This window comes from Cutaneotrichosporon oleaginosum, assembly GCF_008065305.1.
Source record: "Cutaneotrichosporon oleaginosum strain ATCC 20508 chromosome Unknown ATCC20508_contig03, whole genome shotgun sequence".
In the NCBI taxonomy this organism is placed as follows: Eukaryota; Fungi; Basidiomycota; class Tremellomycetes; order Trichosporonales; family Trichosporonaceae; genus Cutaneotrichosporon; species Cutaneotrichosporon oleaginosum.
In genome coordinates this window covers 792,448-816,975 of record NW_027072172.1, presented here as the reverse complement: position 1 = coordinate 816,975, position 24,528 = coordinate 792,448, and the positions used below count along the sequence as shown (strand labels likewise).

The following is a 24,528-nucleotide window of genomic DNA, read 5'->3' as shown; positions in this document are numbered from 1 at the left end:
TGGGAGGAGTAGAAATGCAAGAGGTAGATCGCAAGACGCAACTCATGTAGCGAGCTCGGGCTCGGACCCGCGCTTCTGCTGGCACACGGCCAAAGCATGCTGTGCGATGCGGCTCTTGGCAACGCCACACTGGATCGGCGTCGGGTCACCGGCTGCCCTGCCTGCAAATGGGCGGTATCGCGGCATCGCTCCGATGCTCCGATGGAGATAGCGCTCGGCCCTGAGAAAAGATAGCAGGAGGTCAGCTGATCACAAGTGGTGGTTTTAGCTTGCATAGCTTGTTCTCTTGTTTGGAAGAGCTCCTGTCTCGCTCGAGCCTTGACTGTGGGGGCCTATAACGACGAGAACGGAACGCCAACACCTGAGAACAAGGGCCAAGGAAAGCAAAACAGGCGCGGCGTTCGCGGGATCTGGGGCCTGAAGATGAGCCTGAAGACGTCACAATCTTGGCATTCCACACTCGCCATGCTCACTCCAGCACTGATGGCGGCGGCGCTGAGCGCCATCCTCCTGTGCGTTTGACCCGTTTCCGGCGAACCGACTGACAACAGCACCGCCGCATCCCTGTCGGCGCCGCACACGCCTCTGGCGCTCCTCACCCTCGTGTCCGGAGACACGTGGGTCCGCTTCGGCGTCTTCGGCTTCTGCACGCCTGAAGGATGCACCCGTCTGTGGCCATATCGCTCGCCGTTGTTAGATGGCAGCCAGCGGTATCTGATGCTGCTGCCGATAGGTGAGTTGCCCTTGAACTACAACATCGCTCCGGCCGAGGACAAATCGCTAATTGCAGCGGCAGTCGCCGAGGTCGCACTGGCCGCGCTCGCCGCCTCCGGCCGTCGCGCAGTGACTGTTGCTGTTAGTACTCGATGCTTTTGACAAACTGACGACAGCGATTTGGAGCGCTGGTCGGCGGGGGTTGCGTTTTTGCGCTTTATGCACTTCGCGCAGGCGCCAAGTGGCCGATAGAGGGCATCAACGGTGGGGCAGGCGACCTATGCGGTGTTGGAGGGGGGGTAGGGGCTATCACGGCGTGGCTTCTCAGCTAAACTCGCCTGTTAATATAGGCTACTCCCAGATTCTTTAACGGTGGAGCTAATGTCACATTGCAACTATGCTATGGCTACAGGGCGGGCTGAATTAGGCGTCCTTGGCGACGATCTGAGCAATAACAGACTTGAACCCGTCCTTGCCAATGGCGCCTGAAGTCTGGTACTTGTCCTGGAAGATGAAGTTGGGAACGCCGTTGATGCCCTTCCCACGGCCCTCGGCGTACGCAGCCTTGGTCTCCTTGTCAAGTGCGTTGGAGAGGACCCACTTCTCGCCCTCTTCCTGGGACGAGAACAACCCATGCTTGACGCCAACCTTTGCGAGCAGGGCGGGGTCGGACGGCGCCTGCCCGTCGATCTGGTACGCGCGCATAAGGTCCATTCCAACGTCCCACGATACCTCATCGCCCTTTTCGCGGGCGAGCATCTCGAGGCGGTGGGCGCGGTGCGTGTTGGCGAGCAACGTATCGGGCGCGTACTTGAGCCCGGCGTCGGCGAACTGCTGCGCAAGGTTGGCGCGGATTACCGGCCCGCGGCCGCCCGAGCCGTAGCGCGCGTCCATGTCGGCGTTGCGCGCCACGGGCTCGTACGCCATCTCAGAGCGCAGCTGGTATGGGTGTAGCTTGTGGTGAATCGTCACGGGCGCTGTCGGGTTCTCGGCGTTGTACGCCTCCACGCCCTGCTTGAGCTGCGAGATGCCCAGAATGCAGAAGGGGCAGACGGTGTCGGACTGGGGTCAGCACGAGTCGCAAGTGGTTGGGAACTCACCGTGATGTCCACAGTGATGGTCTTCGGGGCCATGGCGGTGAAATTGCGGGAAAGGAGGAGAAGTTGCGGTGCGATGAGCGAGAGCTGGCGGGGGAGTTGGGGGAACATGAAATGTTGTGAGACACTCCAAGCGTTGCCGACGCCGTTATATGTGAACCGATCTGCATCTGGTGTTCGGAGCTGGTCCCTACGTGATGTGGTAATGGATACATGACGGCGCAAGGAACCACCGAGGAACGTAAACAAAGTGTATGTCAAGCGCGGAACCGTTGCTCAGCACCGACGCACCCCAGGCAGATATTGGTCAGCACCTCGGTCTAGCCACGTGCCCCTCCGCAAGCAAGTTTCCAGCACTCACTGGTATGAACGACAGACGCTTCTGACACTGTCTGGAGTCAAACATGCATACGAGGTCAGTCGCGACGCTGACGCCCGTGCATCCTGTATCTGATCAGTTGAGTGATGGGCATCATGATCTGCGTGTGTGCCACTATGAAGAGTACTGAATCTACCTCCACCTAATTCCACTGAAAACTGCCCCACCGACCCCATGACCTAGGCCGCATGTCCCTCTTCGCACGCAAGGGCAGCGTATACTTCCCTTCGCTGGGTACAGCGTCTCCAAGCAGAAACCTGGGATCAGCGTGCTCTGTCACCCCGTGCAGTGACCGAGGGAATGACGACAGCCTCCAGTGGCATCTTTCACGGACCCCATTCCGGGTCCGCGGACTTACGTGAGGAACGAAACCCATGCTCCTTGCCCGATAAGCATGACCCCATATCCGGTCCGCTGTGCTAATGCTGGCTGTAGGTCGACCTTGGTCCACTCAGTGAAAGACACGATGAACGCAAGTATAGCCAAGGACAGCGCTGCAGCCTGAAATCAGCGCCTTCGCTACACGACGTACCGATGCTCGCGGGTACCACTTGCGTTTGAAAGTGGCGCGGTCTGCCGCGACGGCCGCGCATGACATGAGGTGCGCAATGGTTGCCAGCGGGACTATCGGGAGAAAGAGCCACTTGCTGTGCACGCACGCGACGCCGCCAATGCAGGCTGCCTGGTAGCCGGCAGCCAGCAGAGCCGATGCCACAAGTGAGCCACCTAGAGCGAGGACAGCAGAGGAGGACGCGCGGGCGGAGGATGGCATTGTGGGCATTGAGAGCATGAGCCGCGATGCTACTGCCTTATGAGGCGACAGAGTCACCGAGATACGGTGTTGTATTGCTCTCCCGCTGTGTAGCGAGTGAGCGGGAGCACAGGCGGGAAGCATGACGATGCGGCGCTGAGATTAAATCTTGTCTGCGGTGCTGGCACTGGCAGAGTTGACGCTCACACCTAGCGTTTTGCTCACCAGGCATACCGCGGGAGGTGCAACCCGTTGCCGCAAGATCACACTGTCGCAACCTTAAGCTTGCCGAGCACGAGTCTACATTTTAACATTTACAGTGGTGATACACTACTCCTGCTTCTGGGCGGTGGGCTTCTTGCTCTTGCGCTTGGCCATCCTGGCCTGCATCTCCTGGAGTTCGTTGTCGAGGTCCATCTCGCCTTCAACATCCTCATGCGCGAACGGCTCGCGCTCCAGAAGCGGCTTGATGAGGCGTGCAAAGTACGGGTGCTCCTTCGGGAGCGGGTTCTGCGCGCGCACCTGCTCAAAGTACGACTCGTAGACTGAGCCATCCCACTTGCCGAGGGGCGAGTTGATGATGTGGTCGGAGAGGGCGAACGAGTCGATAAGCGGCACGGCGTACTTGCGCACCTCGGCGCAGAATGCGTCGACCTGCCGCTGCACCTCGTCCGTGTGCTCAGGCTGAAGGAAGCCGTACTTGAGGAAAACACCCTCGTTCTGCTCTACCTGCCACACGCCGTACAACTTAGCGACCGTAGTGAGCGTGGCCTTCTCGGAACTATCAGGCAGGTCACCGAGCGCAGCCTTGAACATTTTGAAGATGTAGCCAGTGGTGTGGAGCTTGGCGGCAATGAAGCGCGACTGCGAGCAAAGCTCATATGCCTCATCCTTGTTCTTGCCCTGCTTCCGGAAGCCAGCGTACTCGTAAGCAGCCTTCTTGGCCGCATTGGCCGCGACACAGTCCCACCCGCGCTCCATGTCGTCGAGCGAAAGCGAGCCATCCGACTTGGCAGTGAGGTTGGCCTCGTTGCACAGGTACGCAACACCAGAGGGTAGCTTGGCGCCCTGCGTCGCGCCAATGTACGAGGACACGAGAGCACGGCCAGCCTGCAGTGCCAGGATGGTGTTGTCGCCCTCCCACGTGCACTGCACAGCAAAGTCGTTGTACTGAGCAGGGAGGTTCGAGTAAGAAGAGTAGCCGTGGCCACCGCACGACTGGCGGCACTTCTCAATCGTGTCCAGCGTCGACCAGGTGCAGAACGCCTTGAGACCTGCCGACGTCGCATGCGTCTCTTTGAGCTTTGCGAGCGTCTCCATGAGGTTCGGGTCGGTGGGCTTGAGGCGGTCGAGCGACTGCGTCATGTCTTCGTACATCTCCTGGAGCTTGGTGGCGGTGAAGCCAATAGCGACGGCCTGTGCGACGAGGGGCATGAGGCGACGCTGGTGAATAGGGTAGTCGAGGATCTGAGTCTCGAGCTTGTTGCCACCGGACGAGAACTGGCGGCGCATCGCAGCGTAGCGCACCGCAATGGTGAGCGCCTTCTTGGCAGAGTTGGATGAGTCCGCGACCATCGAGGTACGACCACCGAGGAGGGCTCCGTACGCGAGCTGCGCGAGGGGCGGCTTGGTTACCGTGCCGTCGCGCGACACTTGCGTGTTCTTCATGAGCATGTGCGCACGTGGCACGCGGACGAAAGTGAACTGGATGTAGCCGTTGTCGATGCCGTCGCGGCCCATCTTCTTGCCAATATCGCCGATGGTGATGCCTGGCATTGTGTGGAATGTCTTGGTGTCTCGGAGCTGGGTGATGAACGTCTGCACGCCGTGGTCCTTGCCGTCAACGATCAGACGGGCGAAGACAGCTGCGTGGGTGGCCGAACTGGCGGCACCGCCGATCCACCACTTGGTGGCGCGAAGGTGAGGAGTGTTGATGATAAAGGTGTCGCTCTCGCTGTCAAAGGTTGCGGTAGTCTCGAGGCCGGCCACGTTCGAGCCGTGGCCCAGCTCAGTCATGGCAAAGCAGCCGATCACACCGTTGAGGCCGAGCACGCCTTTCTCGACCCAGTAGCCTGTGCGTTAGCCGGATATAATGTAAAGGTCGATCGTGCCTCGTCGATCCGCCGATCACTCACTCATCTGGTTGGAAGTGGCGCCACTACGCAGTGCGCCAAGGAAGAGGCCATAATGCACGCCAAAGCGCGTCCAGAAAGCAGGATCGGCGATGCCGACGAGCGCCATGCGCTGAGTAAAGACCTCGATGCTCTCGGACGTTACAAACTCGACCATGGCGCCAAACTTGCGTTAGCACAGACTCCGAATGTCCTGACTGTTGAGAGCCGGCCACTCACCTTCTCCATCGTCCGCTCACGGATCTCGTCCTTCGAGATGTCATGGATATCGTTGTTCTTGAACGCGGGGTTTCTCGCGATCTACGGTCAGTTACAGTTCCCGACGAGGGTGGTGCAAGCTCGTCTCAATAGATGTAAGGGTTTGCCCAAGGCAAACCAGTGGCGGGGGGCATCGTTGGCCGTAACAGACAACCACCTGGTCAGACGACCGTTCGCCACTGCTAACAACGTCGACGTCCGCGCCACCACCAAGCCCGTCCTGCGAGCTCACTCACCTCGGCCATGAACTTCTCCTTCAGCTGGAGCGCCTCCTCTGAGCCGTGCAGGGCAACAGCCATCTTGCGAACATTGAAGGGGGGGTCGGCGCGCTCCTGTTCGTTAGCACCGTCAGTGTTGGCGGCTCACAACCGCGAGAGTCTCCATCTGCCGTTAGCTCCTATCCGTTTAGCAAACGAACCGTAGTAGGCTTGGGCCTAGGGAACGCCATCTTGTCTATGTTCTAGGTGGTCTAAGGCGTACGAGTCGAAGGCGTGAAGAGTAAGTTGCAAGGCTATAAGAGGATAGAACGGTAACAAGAGCGCGCCGGGCTGGTACGTGTCAGATAGCCGGGAAGAAAGAGTTGGTTCGACAGGCGTAGAACGCGGTTGCAGCGTTTTGGTTCGATGTCCACCAAGCTGTGCCTTGTCGCTCTGCTTGGTGCTCGGACGGAGTGGAGGCGAATCTCAATTGGTAGCAGGCTCGGCTCCGCGCTCTTCGGGAGTGGTGTGACCTCATCGCCGGCCGGACAGATGGAGCACCAGCGTGCGCCAGGGCCCGATTGCTCGAGATACGCGGCCTCGTGTCCCCGTGCCGCCGGGTCGTGGACCAGGAGTGGGTCAACGTGAGACCAAAAGCGGCCGTGGGAAACCTCATGCGGTGCGGGTTCGCGTATTCCCATATCCGGATTCCGCATGCACCCCCTTGAGCGTGGCGGGCGTGGCGGATGGCAATGGGTGTTCTCTAAGCAGTCAATTGCGCTCTCTAAGATACCAAACGAACCGAGAAGCATCTACTCTGGGTTATGGAAGAGCTGAAGAAAAGACAGGGGACCAGCGAGCACCAACCTCTGAACGTTCAAGTAAACGCTCAGCCTTGTCAAAGTTTCAGGGTTTCCAGCTCGTATAGTGTAGGTGGTTATCACATGTCGTTGTGGTTTTACAGCATCCGACATAACCGCTGTTCGACTCAGCGTGCGAGCATTGCCCTTTCTTTTGCTCTTGTTCCACACCTTCCATCTCTTTCTTGCCGTGTGTTGCTGCTTCATGATTGCATTTCGATCCTTGTTCCTGGGATCCTCTCCTTGTAGTTGATGGACCACTGGGCCCCGCTACAAGGCCACAAGGGCAACTCACTGAACCGGGCCTCACTCTGAAGACTTCCGCAGTGGGCGACGCCACATTCTGGAACCCCACCTCGCCTCTGCCGGACTTGGCAGGATATGACTTGGCCTCCAGCAATAGCAGCAATTGTGCCGCTCTGTCTCCGGCTCATCACTCTCAAGTGCGGAGCTCAGTTGCTGAATATCGGGCAACGCATGTTCAGTACTCACAACAGCCCTGACCCGCCATATTCGTGCTGGTGCGTGCCAAAGAGAGCTTCAGGAGGTTGATACTTGGCCGTCGAAACGTCAAGGGGCTCCCTCATTGAGAGAACTCTTCACGTTGGATGTCCTGTCATCCGTCATGGCCATCCTTGATGCAAAAAATTAACCTTGCCCATACTTGGAGCAGCTGTCTACGTCGGTTCCTTGTTTCGCTTCTTTCGCCTGACATGGATACTCCCCGTAAATCCCTGGGTATGAAAGTGTGCGAGGCTGGAGATAGATTACTTCATAAAGTCTGCACAGAATGCTGCGGACTGACCAGTCGCTGTCGGCTCCTCTTCCATCACTCCCTCAAAAGAACTAATACCGTCATTCCTTGGCTTGAGCCCTTCCCCCATCAGCCCAGGGCCGGAATAAAGCACATTCGACCATGTAAAACCGTGCGGAACGACGGCTGAGAGGGCGCCGGACGGCCCGACTGTTACCCATGTGTCTAGTACGGGCGGGGGTGGCAACGGGTCCATCGGCAGTCGCGCCCGCGGGCATGGCTGGTGGCGGTGGCGGTGGCGAAGGAATGTAGCTTCATGATATGTCGGGGCATGGCCGCAAGGTAAGTCACGTACATTCGGTCGGGCAACTTGGCCAGCACGACGTGTTATCGGCGAGGAGAGGGTCCGCATCCGCATCGTTCACCCACTCTGAGCACCCGACACACTCGCGCTCGCACCTACCGTTGCCCCGCGAATTACTTTGACGTTGCACTGTCCACGTCGCTCACTCACATGGATTCCCCAGCAAGCCAGGAAGACAAGCTCGACTTGGTAACCCGATTTATTCGCGACATCCGACGCGTCGCGCGCAAGTTGGGAGAAGGAGGCGCACCCTTCTCTGAGTTGCAGGATCTGTACCAGCTCGCAGAGGTGTTCCAGACGGTGAGTGGGACCGTGCTCATTAGCAGGGTTGTTGCGAATAAGGCTCTGGTCTGTTCCCCACTCTCTCCCTGTCCTCGTCTTTTGCCTGCTGACAACAACAGAACGAGACCGATGAGGATCTATTTTCAATTCGTTTTCAGCTGTGGCAAACCGTTAAGCACACTTATCGAGTGATAGCGCCCTGCGGAATTGGCGGTGACGGCCCGCCCTGGTCAACAGTCCTTGAGCTCCTCAAGGAGGCTGAGCTCCTAGCAAAGGTGCGTGTTGTACACTATTTGTCCCCATCGCCCTCCTCTCCAGCCACCTGTGAAGCCTGGTTTTGTGAGGGCTGGTAGCTGATGCCAGGAGGTGGGAAACGCGAAGCGGAGGGTGAAGCGGCATCGCTCTCGCTTCCCTCACTCTGGGCCTCTCCCCTCCTCGTTGTTGGGCGACTCAGCATTGTCCCACACCCCTTCTCACGACTACCAGTCCCATTCAACACCGTTTCAGTCACGATCGCTCCCGCAGTTATACAACCGTGCTGACCTTGTCGGCTTGGAAGACAGTAGCACCCCACACCCCTCCCAAATTCAGCACACGGAACGAGGTCCAGCAGCCTATCATCAACATCCTGGGCCTCGTCACTTTTCTGACGACACTTCCTACCACTACTTCCCATCCGAGCGTTCACACATCGACATTTCCCACTCCCAACGTTCGAGACTCCCCGCTGGTGAGCGGCACGCAAATTCGACAAAGCTGTCTTTGGGCCCGCCGCCGCTAGTTGCTCGGCCTGAGCCCCGGTGTCACAGGCCTTGGCGGCCGAGCGACAATTGCTCATACCCCTCCTACCCCCCATCCACTCACCCCAATCCATCCCGGTATTCTTCTTCAGTCGAGCATACGACAACAGTGCCTCCTATGAACTACGCTCAGGCTTACCGTCGCGACCGCCCCGTCTCTTGCGACTCACCGCCTCTGCCTCGTCATCGTCCGTCAAACTGGCCTTCTGTCCCTCAGTCGCGGTCAACAACTCCTACGGAGCGTTCAACTTGGCCTCTGAGAAGCTCGAATCCCGACGTCAGCGAGGGCAGTTCGCGCTCCCCTTTGACCAGTTTGTCGCCTCCCGCCGGCCGAGGTTCGATTCTGCCTCCCACCGCCTTCTACGAAGAGTATGTCATGAAACCACGCTCGGAAAACTCTGGGCAAGAATCCCGCGAGTCAGTAGAGGATACCCCACCGCTAAGGAGGCCGTGGTTTGACAAGGAAATCGTACCGACACGAAGTGGCACAACTCCCCTACCTCGCTCTTCTCGATCCCGTGAGGATAAGAGGACAGTGCACACTACCGAATAGAAAGGTTGGAAGAAAGCCAACGTCGGCGCCAGCACTGTCCTTACTTGCAACGCAGACCTGGTTCCCACATACACGTACCCCCCTGGTTATGCTGGCTGGCAATTACCCATTGCTCAAATTTAGATCCTTCTCATACACGCATGTATTATCCTTCAATTTGTTCAATGCGAGAGTTATAGTTTGCCCCATAATACCTGGCCCAGGACCGGTTGTAGCTGATGAAGTGTAGCACGAGGGACCTGGCTGTCATCTCCCCGAGCAAACGCCGGCTAGCAATATTTCCCCGGGTACAGCTGGGTGAGATGCCCAGGCGAGCCACAGGTGGCACCGATGAATCATTCAGCTTGTGACACGGAGGGGCTGTCGGGGAGTTGTCGGTGTGCCACGAGAACTAACATGGAATATGTTACACAACGCCACCGCCCCCTCTGCAGCCGCACATTCCTGGCACCACAAAAAAAGATTGGCTCATATTGATGTATTCTGCCCAGATAGATATCGACGGATGCCTTCTGTGCGGGCGTAGTCGGTGCACGGGCAATGATGCGCGATTTGTGGCGCGAACGAACGCGCCTCTCATCTCCAGTGCGCATCGGGTGGCGTGCACTCTCCGACAATGCTCCCGATCTCCCATTCCAAGGGGCACTGGAGCTTGCTCGGTCCCCCCACTGTTCCAGCGCAACCACGTTGGGAATCGATCACATCCAATGCGCAATGCACCGCAATTCCGGGCCCTGGCCCAGTGGAATCACCGAACGCTCCGTACTAGTATTGGTTGAGCGGCCCGACACTCATGATGGCAAGCCCACATAACTCACCATTAACACAAAACACCGGCAAAGCCGCGGCGCTTACATACCGTCGCCAGCAGCGCGTTGACTTGGAACTGGTGCCCGCGGGCGGCTCCTCCGTGATTTATGATCGACTCGATAGTTCGGAAGGAACGGTGTTCAGACGAAAATGAGACCGGAGGGCAGGGCCAAGCGCGACTACAGTATTATTATTATCCGGCAAAAAGGTTTTGTGTGCAGCCAGTGCTTGCATTGCATGTGATAAGCTGAGGGCAGCCAGACGACCATACATCTCATGACACTCCCCTCCATCAGTCGCCTTGCTGCGCTCACTGGGCTAAGCAAATGCTCTCATGGACTGTCTACTGACTGGAGTGCGTGCCAGCATTTCCGCGCGACGTGTAGTTTCTGGCGGCGAGGTACTGGTACGACAGCTGTGCAAAAGTCGTCACGTATCGGTCATTATGCGTCACCTACCATTCCTACCTTGTAAGATGAGCCGGATAACAAGATTCCCGCGCCCGCTAGAATATGCCCTTTGCTGGCTAGAACCTGGTTACAGCTCCGCGGCGTCCGGTGGACGCTGCACGGGAATGGATATGGCGGGTGTGAATCGGAAGTGAACTGCCCGTGCAAAGTCATGCTCACATTCCACAGGTGGATCTACGCTCAGTGCCACATAGCTGGTCCGGTGAGCATAACCGATCCAGCCCGTAAGTAAATTGATGTCTATCTTCTGGCCCAATTTCCCCCATGGACGTTCGTTTTCCACAAAAAGCGCAGCGACAGGTGTCAAGACATCATCAGCCTTCATCGTATGGCCGTCAGCGCCGCTTGTGTTTGTAATCACTTGATAAATGCTATTCTCGAACGTTCTTGTAGCTCAGTGGCTAGAGCGTGCGATTGCAAGGAGCGCATGCGCATCCAGTACATCGCAAGGTCCCTGGTTCGATCCCGGGCAAGAACTTTTTGGAACTCTAAGCGGCAGGGGCAAAAGGCGAGTGATCACAGGAGTGACGACTGACACGCCGAGCGCAAGCGGTGGTTGGCTGTGCCACTCTGAAAATGAATTGCTTCCGTCGCCGAGCCGGCTCCTTTCGGCAAGCGGACGCCAGAGCCGGTTACATTCTCCCGTCCCGACGTGCATCAGAGCCGAGTAAGCTACACAGAAGCCGTCCGTATGGAACCTCTTGGATGCATAGTGGACACCGGCAGCGGAGAGTGGCGCGAGTGTGCCAGCGTAGAGATCAGCTCTCGGTGATAAGGCGTGACGCCACTTCCGACTCGGTGGAGGGGAAGTCGGAATCCAGCGGAACATATCCACAAAATGCTCAACACAACATCAACGCTCATTGACCTTCCACTGTCCACCATCCCTCATGTCGGGCTCGGGTGACGAGCGAGCGCACAAGCGCTCACGGCAGAACGTGAGCCAGGCATGTGTTAACTGTCGACAGAGGTGAGTGATCCGCAGCCATATGGGGCAGCCGCCCGACTTCCGCAAGGACATCGCTGTCCCCAGTGACCACTGCCCCCTCTTCCGTCGCGGGGTCCCCAGGCTGACAGCAGGAAAAAGAAATGTGACGGCAACCAGCCATGTGCGACATGTGTCGCGTACAAGGTGCGTTGTTGCAAGGCCAGGCTGACGGCAGGACGAGTGCGTATGGGGGGGCAAGGACGACTGGCGCAAGCCATTATCGCGGAGTGAAACGAACGCACTGCGAGCGCGGGTGGACGAGCTTGAGGGGCTTGTACAGGAGTATAAGACGAGGTTGGAGCTCATTTCGATCCAGCGCGCGCCGCCGAGCATCGAGAGCAGTACACGGTCACCGATGCCGCAGAAGCTCGCCCCGCCGCGACATAAGGATGATGTTGAAGATGTGGTGAGTCATGCGACCTGGGCGGTACATAGAGAACTGTGGATTTGAGGGTCTGAGAGAGACAAGAACCGCATGATGTGGGCCGGAGAGGCAGGCCCTCGCACTACACTTTCGCAGCCTGTCGTCAGCGCACCCCTTTCGCTGTCGGCCATAGCTCATCCCAGCTTCACGACGATGATGGCACACTGCGCTTCTTCGGCCCCACTAGCGCTTTCCACCGCGCCAAACCCACACACCCACCCTCTGTGAACCCTTTGAGCGCCCGTGGCGACGACAAGCGGTGGGGCCGCTTTCTACCTGAAATTTACCTTACACGAGACGCACACGACACAGCAGTGGACCGCTTCTTTCGCTACTTCTCAGCGTTCGGCCAGCGGACAACACCCCATCTCTTCTACCGGGATATGGAGATTGCCCTTGACCTCCCAGAAGAAGACATCCCCCTCCTCGCGCCCAACTACAGTCCGGTGTTGCACAACGTCATCCTCTCGCTGGGATTAGCGTACGCGGACGAAGGGTACTTGCGGGCTGTCACGACACGGCGTGCGTTTCATAAGGAAGCAAATCGGCGGCTGGACGCCGAGATCAATAACCCTTCGCTCGCGACAGTGCAAGGCCTGGCGCTCAGGAGCTCCTTCTCAAGTACGGTGGGCGACTATAGCGTCGGGTGGATCTACAACGGGCTGGCTACCCGAATGTGTTTCGCGCTCGGCCTGCACGTGGACACTACGCCTCTTGTGGAACGCGGCAAAATTTCGGTCGAGCAGAACACACAGCGCTGCGTCACTTACTGGTCGTGCTATGTCCAAGAAGAGATGTGGGCAATCTATATGGGCCGCACGCCGCTCATGACCCAGTGGCACAGCGTGCCGTACCCGTCCGCCGACCTGGTCACTGACAACTGGGAGTGGACGTGGCCTGACAGCCGCGCACCGCCACAAAAGACGTATCTCTCCACATGCTTCGTGTACACAACGGCGCTGATGCGAATCGCAACGGAGATTACTACGACCATGTGGGTAGTCGCTTGCTTACATCACCTTATCAACTGGTGCTAACGTCAGCTACACGGGTCGCTATCAGAAGTCCGAGCTCGTGCACAACGGCACTGTCAAGCGGTTCAGCGACGAGCTGACTGCATGGCTCAACAGTCTACCCGCACCCTTGCAGCTGAGCGAAGACGAGAATGACCTTGCACTGCCTCACATCATCCTTCTCCATTTAGGATGCTCGTGGATTGCGATCTTCCTCTTCCAACCCTTCTCGCAGGTCACTGTGACAGATAAGGAGGAGGTCGACTTCGGGAAATACGCCATGACGGTGAGCTCCTCCCAGCGTCTGCATCCCTCCCGGTTTCTTGCCCCCTACTAGCCCTAGTTCTCCGGAAATCATCGGCTGACAACATAGAGGTGTCACCGCGCGGCGCTCCGGATCCACCGCCTCGCTCAGCTCCACCGTGCGCAGCATACGCTGCGTTTCACACCCCCAACCATGGCACAGGCCGTATACACGGCTGGCACGTCCTTTCTCCTTGCGGCGGCGCAAGCCGCGGACGCAACCCACGCCTCCTCGGCGCTGGCGCACTGCAACGAGATGCTGGCGATGTTGCGTGAGACCAGCGAGACATGGCACGCGGCCGCGCAGAAAGCGCTCATCCTTGAAGAGCTCGTCGCAGAGTATCAGAGCAGCACGGATGCGCCTGACCCCGCCGCGCAATTGTGGACCGTGCCTCTCGCGCGCGACCATCCCAACCCTTCGCCGACCACGCTCGAACACCCCTGGAGTGCGAGCGACGCGACGCTCGACGACTTTATCCACAGTCTGTTTAGCCAGAATACGATGCCGCTCGGTAGCGACGTCGACCTTATGGCCTTGCTCCAGGACGGTGTGGGCATGGGTATGTAATGTTTGTACTTTGTAGGAAGCAAAAGTTCTCTCTCTCCCGAACAGACAAGACGAGGGGGTCCGAGATTGCTCAGTGCTTGCCGGAGAGTCGCGTGTTCGCGATATGATTTGACTGCGGCGAGACTGATGGAATTCTGCCCAAGATTCATCACTGATCGGCGATCGTCGTCATCAGTCAATGCCAGCCGCTCGGCGCCGCTCCGCTGCCCCTGCTCTAACTCAAGCAGTGCATATGGTACTGAGTGTACAACAGTAAGCTAATACGTCCCTCCTAAAGCCCACCAAGGCGGCGGGTCATCTCGTCCGCGTCGACCGAGTAGCTAAGGTTCTCGGCGGAGGGCCATGGCGGGCTGAGCTTGTCGTCGGTATTGTCGTAGCTGCTCTCACGCTCGCCGTCGTCATCGTCGTCGACGACGGGCCGCGGCCCTCGCCGCCGCGGCACGGGCAGTCCCTCGGCGTGCTCGTCATCTGAGTCATCCTCCTTCTCCTTCTTCTCGTCCTTTGGCCTGCCGATGCGTCGGTCCGCCTGCGCCCATCGCTGCCACCACTTTGCGACGACCGCGCGCGTGCGCTCGTCGCAACCCAAGTACTGAATGTTGCGGATGAGGCCGCGCCATTTGACCTCGCCGCTCGAGAGTTGGCTCTCTAGCTTGGCCACGTCGCCGAAGTACATCCAGTGCACGAGTGCGTCGAAGCTCTCGGGGTCTGGCAGTGGCACAAACACGGGCCGCGGGCCGTGCAGCGACGTGTAGGGCAGTAGCTTGCAGCCTTTGGCCTCGGGCGAGCCGTCCTTGAACCCCCCGGTCAAGATGTTGCGGAACAAGGCGCTCTGCGGCACAAGGTAGTCACGGTGTAGCGCGTAGAAGCGCACGGGCATTGTGGACTGCGCCTGCGCTGCTGCGGGGGCCTGTGCGGCGACCCCGCTGGGTGTGACGGGCGTACTGCCTTGCGCGTCGGACGCAGAAGTCGACTCTGGTGTCGGCGGCTGGGTGCCGCGCCGCGAATCTGGGGGCTGGTCCTGCCTCTTGGGCCTGCTGGGGACGACTGTTGTGGCGTCAGCCACGGTTTCAGGGGACGTAAAATGCCACCCATTGTTGTCGCCGCTCGCATGAACGAGCCTTTCGGTGGCCCCGTCGTACGGCACTGCAGCATGCAATGACCGTGCTCAACCTCGCGCTCTCCCTCTCACAACAAGTTGCACAGCTAGACACTTACCTATGCGTACGTCGCTGGTGCGTGGATTCGATAGAGCCGCCGGGGCGTACTCGTGGAGGCGCTCGAGCACGAAGGCGCGGGTGGGTTGGTTGAACATGCCTGGGGTAGGATTTGCGCCGGGCATCTTGCGACCAGGTGGTGTGGGCCCACCGTGCGGGGACATGCCGGGAGTATGCGGACGGACCGGCGTGCGCATCGGCCCGTGCCCGTGCGATCGACGACGATGCGAAGCGCCTGCTCGCCGACTGCTGATGCCATTATTCATCGCCCCCGCGGATCCATAGCCCGACCCAGCGCCCGCGCTCGGCCCGTTAGAGGCGCCCTCTGGTGGCGGCGAAGCCGATGAATTACGCTCAGAGGGTCGCTCGTACATCGCTTCCAGCGCCTGAGCCTGCAGAGCGGCGCTCACCGGCGCATGCCCTACTTGTGGAATGCGCGACATGGCGAAGGGCAGAGTGCTATTGTTCCTCGAGCTCGAGCCCGACGAGTACGCCGAGGTAGAGGTAGAAGTGGATGTCGTGGTACTGCTACGAGACGAGGTACTGGACGACGACGATGTCGTCGCCGAGAGTGGGACGTGGACGTGGGCGGGGGTGACGATGGGGGTGTGTGCAGGAGTCAAACTCGTGGTCGAGACGGCGCGGCGGGGTGGGAAAGCGGGAGCGGGCTGGCGCGCAGAATGGGAGAGGCAGCCGAGGGGCGCGCGCCCGGGCCACTGCGAGTCTGGGTCGTAGGCGGGGTCCAAGTGATGGGGAAATATGAGTGACGGATTCTGGCGATGGATGCAGTCAGAGGAGGGGGATGCAAGGTTGGGAGAGGGTTGGTGTGAAGCACCGGATGGTGGTGAGACCGACGAGTATTCTGGCTCGCTCAAGATGTTGGGTGATGGCTGGGTGCAGAGCATGTCTTGGTCCAGCTTCCGATCAATCAATGAAATGAATGTGGGCTGGCTGGCTCGCAAGCTAGCTGGCTAGGCGGGGATCGGGGGAAACGCAGGCGAGAGGCCGGCGGGCAAGCAGAGACTCGAGGCTGGAACTCTCGACTGGCCTAAGGCCGGGGTGGGTGGTGTCAGGCAAGCGGCCAGCAGCTCTGCTGGGTGGGGTACGTAAAAGGGGAGGGGGGAGGGGCACGAGAGATCGATTGGGTGCAGGGTGGGGGGGTGGGGGCTTGGAGGGTTGGACCGGAGGTTAGGCCGGAAGACCGGGGGTTGGAGGTTGCAAGCTAGGTAGGTACCGAGGGTGCCAAGGGAGAGGGAGTCGACGCAGCTGTCTCTATTAGGCTGCCCCACTAGCCATTCCTCCACGCCAGCGTTCGGTCGTCGCGTTCACGTCCGCGCGTCCACTCCGAAGACGGGTCTCGGCGTGCTCTGCTGATGTGATGATCGTCGGTGCCGGGCGCAACGCGGTAGTAGTCGTTGCTTGAGAGACTGAAGCGGGAGGAGTTGTGAGAAAGAGTTGGCGAAAGACGAAAGGAGAAAGGAGAAAGGAGAAAGAGAGGAGAAGAGGAGACGACGACAAGAACAACGAGCACAGCTCGCCACTTGAGGCTAGTGGCGACTTGAGCTTGGGCGGACTCGAGGGCGCGCTCGCGAACGATCGTCGTCGTTGACTGAGGCAGGATAATAGCAGAACAAGGACGGCACGGGGATGCCTGCTCATAAAACCTGCTCGCGCACTGCTCTCACACCACACAGACTGCACAACACGGCAGCATCAGCAGTGGCATTGTTGGAACTGGGGGATGGGGGCTCGAGGACCCCGGGGGTTGTTGGCGTCGCAGGGGCTCGAAGGGACGACCGGAGGGCCGGATGGAGTCCAGAGGGCCAGAGGGGAAAACAAGAGGCTGCGACAGGCGCGACAGGGCTTCTGCTGATTGACTCTGAGATTAGTGACTCACCTGCGCCGCTTGACCCCGCACGACCGAGCACGACGTCCACCGGCCATTTGCTTCCTACATCGTTGGTGTACCTGGCTATTCTCCCTACTCCTGGTGTCTTGTTGTCCTGCGCGTATCATGTGGCTTCATAGCGCAGCGGATGCTCTTACCCATGCCGCATGCAATAACGCTGCCGGAGGTGCTGCGCTGCCTCTCCGCCTGCTCCGCATTGATTCCTGCATGCAGCATGGGCGTCATCAGGGTAGGGGGCATAAAGGCGAAGAGGAGAGCGGGTGCGCCAGATGCGCCAGAGAACAAAAGGCAGAGGTTGCTCGAGCATCTGCTCGACTCCTGATTGTACCTGGATCCGACCAACCAGCTTTCTCTCGGTCCCAGTTGGGTTGACAACTCCTGAGCACGAGCCGAGGGAGCGCGTTGTTGGCAGCGAGCAAGCTAGCGAGCAGCCGTCTCTTAGCCGCTCCGCCATTAAGCGGATGGGTGCATGCATACAGGAGGACGTGGAGATGGTCGACAAAGGTGCGACAGCCGAGACGGAGGTGGGTTCATGTGGTCTGGCTCAAACACGCCCGCGCCCCCGATGACGGGACGCGGTAGTGACCTCTTGTGACATGCATCAGGCAGGTGTTGTCAGCTGACCGCAGTCGATTGCGATGCTGACACCTTCGCTACACCTGCCGTGCGTGCGCGCACGTCGCCTCGGAGGAATGGCGACAAATCGACTGGCCAGGGTAGCAGAGCCAAACTGGTCTTGAGAACAAAAGAAAATCCACAGCGCCTAAGGGACAATGGGCAAATACCACTGAGCATTGTCTCGGCTGCTCCGCCGCTGTTCTCCTGCGGGTGGGTGGCGCGCTACCCAACGCCGCTCCCAGTACTTGAGCTGTATCGGCGGATGCATGTAATCGCTGGGCGTCCTGCATGCCTTCCGCTCTTATGTGTGGCTCTCACGTCAACAAAGACGCTCGGTGGGAGCCCATGGGCTCTTTGCTACTTCTCGTACGAGGCCCCGCTGTTCCTCCGGACAGGTAGGGCTGGGGCTGGGGAGCCGTGGAGAAGCAAACAGCTTAGTTGAAGGAACCCACAATGCAGGCAACCCTTGGTCGAAGAATGGCTAGGGGCTCTCCGATGGCGCCGCCCGTCCCCGACTCGACGCCGAGAGCCTTTGTTGTGCCTCTTCCAGGCAGGATTTCCGCACAATCTCGCGCTCCCACGATCTCATCACCGCACACCATCTCACACTATTAAGGCCCCACTGCGAACTCCCACCTCTCACAGTTGCTCAACATCTTGACAAAGACGTGTTGGCATCGATGGAGGCCACCGGACGTCGCGAGAGTCGCGTGATCATTGATCATTGAAGGAGGAGCTCCCGATGTTGATTTCAGCATGGAACTGGAGACGAAGCTTTGCCCGCTTCCCATCGCTGACAACGATACCATACCGGCACGCACATGCCAGGCCCGGGTGACAGGCCTGGTGTACCCAGTGAGTGGCAGGCGCTGTCTGTGGGAGAGTGAGGGCGGAGATGCTCGGGTTTGAGCTGTGTGTGTGGCGGGAAGATCAGCGTCGATCTCAAACAGTGGCACCCCGCGGCGGCGAGGTCCACCCATAGTGCCTCGAAACCATCACGAAACTACGTTGCCGCGGAACTCCTCTACCTTTTCAGAAGGTCTCACGTCGTCCACTGTCGTTTTGTCTTCACCACACATTCCCAACGTCCCACTCGATCCCGTGGGAAGCCGTCAAGAAGCTGCTCATGTCACGCATCGACCAGTAAACGCTTTGTTCACATAGCAATAGCTTCTCATCCCGAGTTCTCATCGAACAATGCGACGTAGGCGCTCGCCTCAGACGTGTGAAGTACGCCACTGATCTCACAACACATTTTGGCTCACCTCCATCGCTTCCTCTGCCTCGACAGATGCCGATCTACATATGGTTTTGGCAGGCCTGGAAGAACGCCAGGCTGGTCTGGAAGTCGACTCGAAATAGCTCCTATGAAGCTGTTGCTCAGGACAAGGAAAGCCATCTCCGCCGCGGCCCGATGTGGACATTGGAGAGCCGCCTGAACGCTTGATAATGCAGGGCCATGCGACGCGATGAGATGATTGAATGCAGCCGCCGACGACGTCGGAGTTGGACTCACACCCTGCTCCTCGACGCAATGGTCGGCTGATGTGATGCGGGGCAGTGCAACAATGGTCACGGCGCCGCTCCACGTTCTGGCTCGTTGTCATCACTGTGCTTGTTGTGTTCGACCTGTTGAACCGTCCATCTCGGCTTTCGACTTTCAATACTCCTTTGAGCGATGCCGCGCGCCACCACCCCCACTCTCCTCCATACCATCCTATCCTCGGCGCCCCCATGCCCCAGTTCATCCCCGTCACACTCCGCGCCTCATCATCTATTTACCCAACGCCTTCGGCGAGGTGGCCAATCATCCCACCACGATCACTGAACCGTGGTTACTACCCGTGATGCATCGGCAGTAAATGGCAAGAGCAGGCCATGTGAACGATTTGCAGCTGCAGTTTGTGCAGGGTATGAGTTGCGAGAAGCGACAGAGCCGCCAGAGACGCAGCGACTGCGAGGGCGCAAGCGCACAGAGCAGGGCCGCAACTGGGCGCCAGGGAAGTGGGATCGAGGAGTGGCCTCGAACCGCACAACACGCCATGGCGGCGCCACACCCCTCGCCGCCACTGCTGCGTGTCTCAAGTCTCATGGAGAATGGTTGGGAATGCTGCAATACTGCGTGATGCCGTCGGTCTCCGGACTTAGCAGGCGGTGATATGACGTGCACTTAGGCGGTCGGCACTTGGCAGTGACTACCCGCGTCCACATGAATGTTCAAGGCCGCAGCTGTGTGATAACGGCTTGTACAGCGTCAGGCTCGGAGCTAGCAACTGAAGAGCCTGCATGGCTCGCAGTGGTGATTCTCTTTAGCCATAACTTTGAAGCCTATGCTCGCTTAAGGGCAACTAGCCAACACCGATTTACTAGCGTTAAGGGTCTCATGAATCAATAGCTGAAACCATTCATCCCACTAATGTCAACACACGAGCGGTGACTCGTTTTATCTTCTATTCAACCTACGCAACGCCGGCCGTCGTCCGCCCAATAGCACGCGACACACCGCCCTGGAGTGTCGGTAGCGGCTTGCCTTGGCCAGAAGGCGGGGCCTCCATCCACCCCGCGCGGATGAGCCAGGCGAGGTACAGCCCACACAGGTCCTCGGTAATGCCCGCTGTGGGGCGCGCGCCGGCCGACGATGCGAGAGCTTGCGCATTCGCATCGTCGAGCTCCACCGCCTTGGTGCTTGTGGGGAGGTCATCGAGAACAAAGTGGAGGAGAGGGAAGAGGGCATTGTCCTGCGTTTGGAGAACATGCTGCTCGAGCTTGGTGCGCCACTGGATGTACTCGATGCGCTTGACCGGGTATCCGTATGTCGCAAGGGCGCCGAGGAAGTCGTTGAAGCGCATGCGAGGGTGGCCAGTGACGTGGAGGACCTTGAAGCCCTCGGATGACTGGGTTGAGAGCGAGGCCAGCAATGCGACGTGGTCCACGGGGCACATGTTGATCGTGTTGTTGATGTCAGGCGTAAGGCCGAGCTGGAGACATCCCTTGACCATACGCCACAGGAAGTCGTCGGTGTTTGTGACGGCACTTGTAGTGTCGCCGAGCACGTAGCCGGGACGAAGAGTCCAGCCAGAAAGGCCACGCTTGCCGGCCTCCATGATGAGCTTCTCAGCCACCCACTTGCTTTGGCCGTAACCAGTGTCAAGGCCGGTACGCGAGTCCTCAAGATCATCCTCCTCGCTCAGACCAGCCTTGCCCTCGGCAAGAAGCTCATCCGACTTCTGCACGAAGCGCTCGTTGTCGAGCGTAGCGGTCGACGAGATGAAGCTGAACAGCTTGGGCTTAGTCTGGGCGCAGAGCTCGAGACAGGTAAGTGTCGAGATGACGTTGGCGTCGCGCATCTTGGCGTAGGGGTACACCCAGTGCACCACAGCGCCGTTGTGGAGCACAGCGTCCGCCTCCGCCGCGACGCGGTCCCAGTCGGCCTGGTTGAGGCCGAAGTGCTCGGACGCAAGGTCACCGACAACGGCCTCGACGCGACCCTCCTTAACCCAGTTCTCGTCCCACACGCCACGGCCCTCACCCGAGTCACGCAGGCGCTTGAGGCCCTCCTCAGGCGTCTTGGCGCGTACAAGGCAGATTACCTTGGCGGTGCGGCGCGAGAGCAAGTCACGCAGAATGAAGGCGCCGAGGAAGCCAGTCGCACCAGTGAGGAACACGGTAAGCTTCTTGGTGGAAAAGTCGGACGGGAGGGGCGCAAACATGGCGGGCAGCTTGGCTGCGAGCTTGGCAACATCTTCAGCGTAGGGAACCTCAGGCACAGCCTCCTTCGCTGGCGTCTCCTCCGCAACGGTGACACCGCCGGAGGAGAGGTCCTCGATGGCCGCAGCCTGGAGCTCAATCGTCGGCTTCTCGAACACGAGGCCAAGCGGGGCGTTGACAACGAACGTCTTGCGCAGCTCGAAGATGAGACGAGTCGCGAGGATCGAGTGGCCTCCAAGGTCAAAGAAGTTTTCGTCAATGCCGATCGAGGAGGGCGGCGACGGCAGAAGCTTGAGCCAGATGTCGTGGATAGTCTTCTGCACCGGGGTGAGGTTTGTTGCCGAGGTCTGGGTGGGCTTGGCGGCAAGTGCCGTGTCCGGGAAGGGAAGTGCAGGCTTGTCGATCTTGCCGTTGGGATTGAGCGGCAGCTTGCGCAGAGGGAAGTAGACTGCTGGAACTGCGTACGAAGGCAGCTTCTTCTTCAGGTGCTCGCGGATGTCGCGAATGAGACGACGGTAGCGGCGCACACCGCGAAGCATCTCCGACTTGAGGTCAACCTCGTTCTCGTCCCCGTCACCCTCGCTGGCGCTTGCCATGCCCGCGAGTTCAGGCACATCGTTGGGCACGAAATACGAGACTAGAACCTTCTCCTCGTCCTTGTCACGACGAACGAGGGTGACGTTCTCGCGCACGAGCGGGTGACGCGACAGGTGCGTGTCGATCTCGCCGAGCTCAATGCGGAATCCACGGATCTTGATCTGATCGTCCGCACGGCCAGTGCACTCGACTCTGCCGTCGGGCAGGTACCGGCCAAGGTCACCTGAGCGGTACATACGGTCGCGGACACCGAACCAGTACTTCGCAGCCTCAGGGTTGCTCTCAACGAGCGTGTCCTCGCGCTCCATACCCTCGGTGAACCAGTTGGTGACAAACTTCTCAGCTGTTGCGGCGGGGTCAAGGTAGCCTTCAGAGAGACCGCCAGAGCGGACGTAGATCTCGCCCATCTCGCCAACAGCGCACGGGATGTTGCGGTCGGTTCGGTTAACGACGAGCAGCTGCACGTCAATCATGCCCTGGCCGGCGGGAATGAGGTCCTTCTGCGTCGAGAGGAACGTCATGTCCTTATTGACCGAAGGAATGGCAAAGTAAGAGACAGCGCGCTGCGTCTCGGTAGTGCCGTACATGTTGATGATGCAGACATTCTTGGCAAGCGACTGAAGACGGTGGCAGTCACGCTTGGTAAGAACGTCACCGACGAAGAACGCGTTCTCAAGAGAGGGGATCTGGCGCGTGGCCTGGGCCGAGAGAAGCTGGCCCATGGCAGGGGTGAGGTGGGTGACGGTGACCTTGTTGTCGTCCATCCACTCGGCGAGGCGGCCGGGGGTGCCAATGTCGTCGGCGGTGGGGACAAACAGCGACGCGCCGAGGAAGAGCGGCGTGAAGATGTCACGCTGAATAGGGTCGTGCGCAATACCACTCAGCATGGTGTAACGAGACTCGGAGCTGAGGCCGAACGTCTTGGCCATCCATGGGAAGAAGTGGGTGAGCGAGTAGTGCCGTCCCTTGACTCCCTTGGGAATACCAGTCGAGCCCGAGGTGAACGACAGAGTGGCATTCGAGTCGGGACCAAGAACAATGCCGGCCGCGGTCTGCGCGTACTGCTGGTACTGGGCGAGGATGTCCTCGCTGGCGCCAGCCGGCGAGCCAGCGATGCCGTTCTCAGTCACCGAGATGGCTGGGATCTGGACGCGGAGGTCAAGGTTCTCCTTGATGTACTTCGAGACAACGGGCGCGAGCACACCGGCACTCGAGATAACGAGGAGTGCACGGGGCATCGAGACCTGCAGGTACACGACCTGGCGATTTGGTGGGTATGCGGGGTCTGCAAATTAGCCGGCTCGTCAAGAGATTGCCGCCGAGCGGAATACTCACCAACAACCGAGAAGACGCCGCCAGCCTTGAGAATACCCATGACACACACCACAAGCTCGACGCTACGGGCAGCGTAGACCATGACGACCTCACCACGCTGCAAGCCGTTCTTAAGCAGCGAGTGAGCGAGGACATTGGACGCCTCGTCGATCTGGCGGTAGGTAAATGTCCTTCTTCCCTTCGAGGGCCCGTCGTTGTGGTCGTCATCCTGCTCGCATTGGACAACACAAGTGCGGTCAGGATGGGCCTTGGCATTGGCCGAGAAGATGTCGGGGATGGCGCCGACAAAGCCGCACCAGTCAAGGTCCGCCGAGGGGTCTGGGAGAACGGCAGCCTGCGACTCGGTGCGGAGCGGCAGCGAGCCGATGGGGTGAGTGGGATCGTTACTAGACGCCGACTTGAGCAGCTGAAGGAGCGAGTCGATCGTGCTCTGTACGCGACTCTGAGTGAAGAGGAGCGAGTTGTACACGAGGCGGAGATAGAGCTTGGGCATGGCCATGCGGGTTGCCTGGACGTCCGTGTGCTCAGCAAGAAGGAAGAGGGTGATGTCGGTGGACAGACCAGCGGTGGGGTCGCTCTCAACCTGGGTCGAGTCAAAGAAGCGGACGCGGTAAAGCGGGCCCTCCGGCTTGAGGTGGTCAATCAGCTGGGAAAGGGGGACGACGTCTGCGGCCGCCTCAGCCTCCCGCTCCATAACTTGACGCAGCACGTCGAAGAAGGTCATCTCAGGCGTGATGTCGAGCTTAAGGAGGATCGGGGTGCTGGTTCCCGGCACCGACGTGCAGATGACCATGGACGGGTCAGGCGTGTAGCGGAACAGGAGAATCACGAATGCCGTGAGGAGAAGGTGGTACGGCGTAGGAAGGCCCGAGGAGGGGAAGAGCTCGGAGAACTCGTAGGTGAGGTGCATGAGGGCCGGAGCGAGGCTGGGGGGCAGCGACACGGTCTGCGCCGACTCGACCAAGCGCGCCGGGGCTGGGGTTAGTTGCGGCTTCGCTGGTCCTTTGAATGCTCACTAGGCCGCGGGTAGTCGGTGGGGAGGGCGAGGCTGGGCAGCGTCCCGAGACGCTTGGCCCATCTTTGGAGCTTGGCCTGGGAGTCTGGGTGGTCTCCCATGGTGATTGTTGTGGATGCGGAGGGAGAGTTGACAAACGAGGTAGTCGCTGGCGACTTTTATTGAATGGCCGAGCGGAGCGACCGGTGCGCGCGACTCGACTTTGAACCGGAGTGCGGCCGTATTCATGTATTATTACCCTTATCACGCTGTATACCCTGGGTTGTAATCTGACTCGACTCCGCCTCCACCAATCCAAATGCCGAGACTGATAAGGGCATTCCGCCCATCTCCGAGCGACACAGTGGCCACGTAATTTAGCACCACGTGGCCACAAGGTGCGTCATCTCCATTTCGGTGACAAACCACCTCGTCC

At 59.4% G+C, this 24,528-nt stretch overlaps 10 protein-coding genes across 10 annotated transcripts; 4 read left to right on the top strand and 6 right to left on the bottom strand.

The window, feature by feature from the left end:
• Positions 1 to 465: 465 nt before the first annotated feature.
• On the top strand, positions 466 to 1,046 carry COLE_03504 (uncharacterized protein; the record flags this gene model as incomplete). Its single annotated transcript, XM_018423039.2, has 4 exons — positions 466 to 512; positions 552 to 733; positions 791 to 855; positions 891 to 1,046. 4 exons carry the CDS (start codon positions 466 to 468, stop codon positions 1,044 to 1,046), a joined length of 450 nt encoding a protein of 149 aa, XP_018279202.1.
• A 91-nt stretch (positions 1,047 to 1,137) lies between these two features.
• COLE_03503 (uncharacterized protein) lies at positions 1,138 to 1,847 on the bottom strand (the record flags this gene model as incomplete). Its single annotated transcript, XM_018421344.2, has 2 exons — positions 1,138 to 1,776; positions 1,815 to 1,847. The coding sequence occupies 2 exons, from the start codon at positions 1,845 to 1,847 to the stop codon at positions 1,138 to 1,140; spliced, it is 672 nt and encodes a 223-aa protein (XP_018279203.1).
• Positions 1,848 to 2,641: 794 nt separating this feature from the next.
• On the bottom strand, positions 2,642 to 2,962 carry COLE_03502 (uncharacterized protein; the record flags this gene model as incomplete). The annotated part of the gene is made up of 1 exon (XM_018423040.2): positions 2,642 to 2,962. One exon carries the CDS (start codon positions 2,960 to 2,962, stop codon positions 2,642 to 2,644), a length of 321 nt encoding a protein of 106 aa, XP_018279204.1.
• A 309-nt stretch (positions 2,963 to 3,271) lies between these two features.
• Positions 3,272 to 5,779, bottom strand: COLE_03501 (uncharacterized protein; the record flags this gene model as incomplete). The annotated part of the gene is made up of 5 exons (XM_065626290.1): positions 3,272 to 5,013; positions 5,077 to 5,239; positions 5,293 to 5,373; positions 5,568 to 5,665; positions 5,734 to 5,779. The coding sequence occupies 5 exons, from the start codon at positions 5,777 to 5,779 to the stop codon at positions 3,272 to 3,274; spliced, it is 2,130 nt and encodes a 709-aa protein (XP_065482371.1).
• Positions 5,780 to 7,458: 1,679 nt separating this feature from the next.
• On the top strand, positions 7,459 to 9,264 carry COLE_03500 (uncharacterized protein; the record flags this gene model as incomplete). The annotated part of the gene is made up of 6 exons (XM_018424792.1): positions 7,459 to 7,484; positions 7,521 to 7,806; positions 7,908 to 8,063; positions 8,152 to 8,518; positions 8,722 to 8,957; positions 9,142 to 9,264. 6 exons carry the CDS (start codon positions 7,459 to 7,461, stop codon positions 9,262 to 9,264), a joined length of 1,194 nt encoding a protein of 397 aa, XP_018279206.1.
• A 2,047-nt stretch (positions 9,265 to 11,311) lies between these two features.
• COLE_03499 (uncharacterized protein) lies at positions 11,312 to 13,717 on the top strand (the record flags this gene model as incomplete). The annotated part of the gene is made up of 6 exons (XM_018423042.2): positions 11,312 to 11,391; positions 11,502 to 11,553; positions 11,585 to 11,815; positions 11,977 to 12,827; positions 12,877 to 13,132; positions 13,220 to 13,717. The coding sequence occupies 6 exons, from the start codon at positions 11,312 to 11,314 to the stop codon at positions 13,715 to 13,717; spliced, it is 1,968 nt and encodes a 655-aa protein (XP_018279207.1).
• A 271-nt stretch (positions 13,718 to 13,988) lies between these two features.
• COLE_03498 (uncharacterized protein) lies at positions 13,989 to 15,374 on the bottom strand (the record flags this gene model as incomplete). Its single annotated transcript, XM_018425343.1, has 2 exons — positions 13,989 to 14,761; positions 14,933 to 15,374. 2 exons carry the CDS (start codon positions 15,372 to 15,374, stop codon positions 13,989 to 13,991), a joined length of 1,215 nt encoding a protein of 404 aa, XP_018279208.1.
• Positions 15,375 to 17,309: 1,935 nt separating this feature from the next.
• Positions 17,310 to 17,900, top strand: COLE_03497 (uncharacterized protein; the record flags this gene model as incomplete). The annotated part of the gene is made up of 2 exons (XM_018427403.2): positions 17,310 to 17,364; positions 17,470 to 17,900. The coding sequence occupies 2 exons, from the start codon at positions 17,310 to 17,312 to the stop codon at positions 17,898 to 17,900; spliced, it is 486 nt and encodes a 161-aa protein (XP_018279209.1).
• A 272-nt stretch (positions 17,901 to 18,172) lies between these two features.
• On the bottom strand, positions 18,173 to 19,206 carry COLE_03496 (uncharacterized protein; the record flags this gene model as incomplete). The annotated part of the gene is made up of 3 exons (XM_065626289.1): positions 18,173 to 18,313; positions 18,596 to 18,682; positions 18,724 to 19,206. 3 exons carry the CDS (start codon positions 19,204 to 19,206, stop codon positions 18,173 to 18,175), a joined length of 711 nt encoding a protein of 236 aa, XP_065482370.1.
• A 711-nt stretch (positions 19,207 to 19,917) lies between these two features.
• Positions 19,918 to 24,214, bottom strand: COLE_03495 (uncharacterized protein; the record flags this gene model as incomplete). Its single annotated transcript, XM_018426637.2, has 3 exons — positions 19,918 to 23,048; positions 23,099 to 24,073; positions 24,115 to 24,214. The coding sequence occupies 3 exons, from the start codon at positions 24,212 to 24,214 to the stop codon at positions 19,918 to 19,920; spliced, it is 4,206 nt and encodes a 1,401-aa protein (XP_018279211.1).
• Between the last annotated feature and the right edge of the window lie 314 nt (positions 24,215 to 24,528).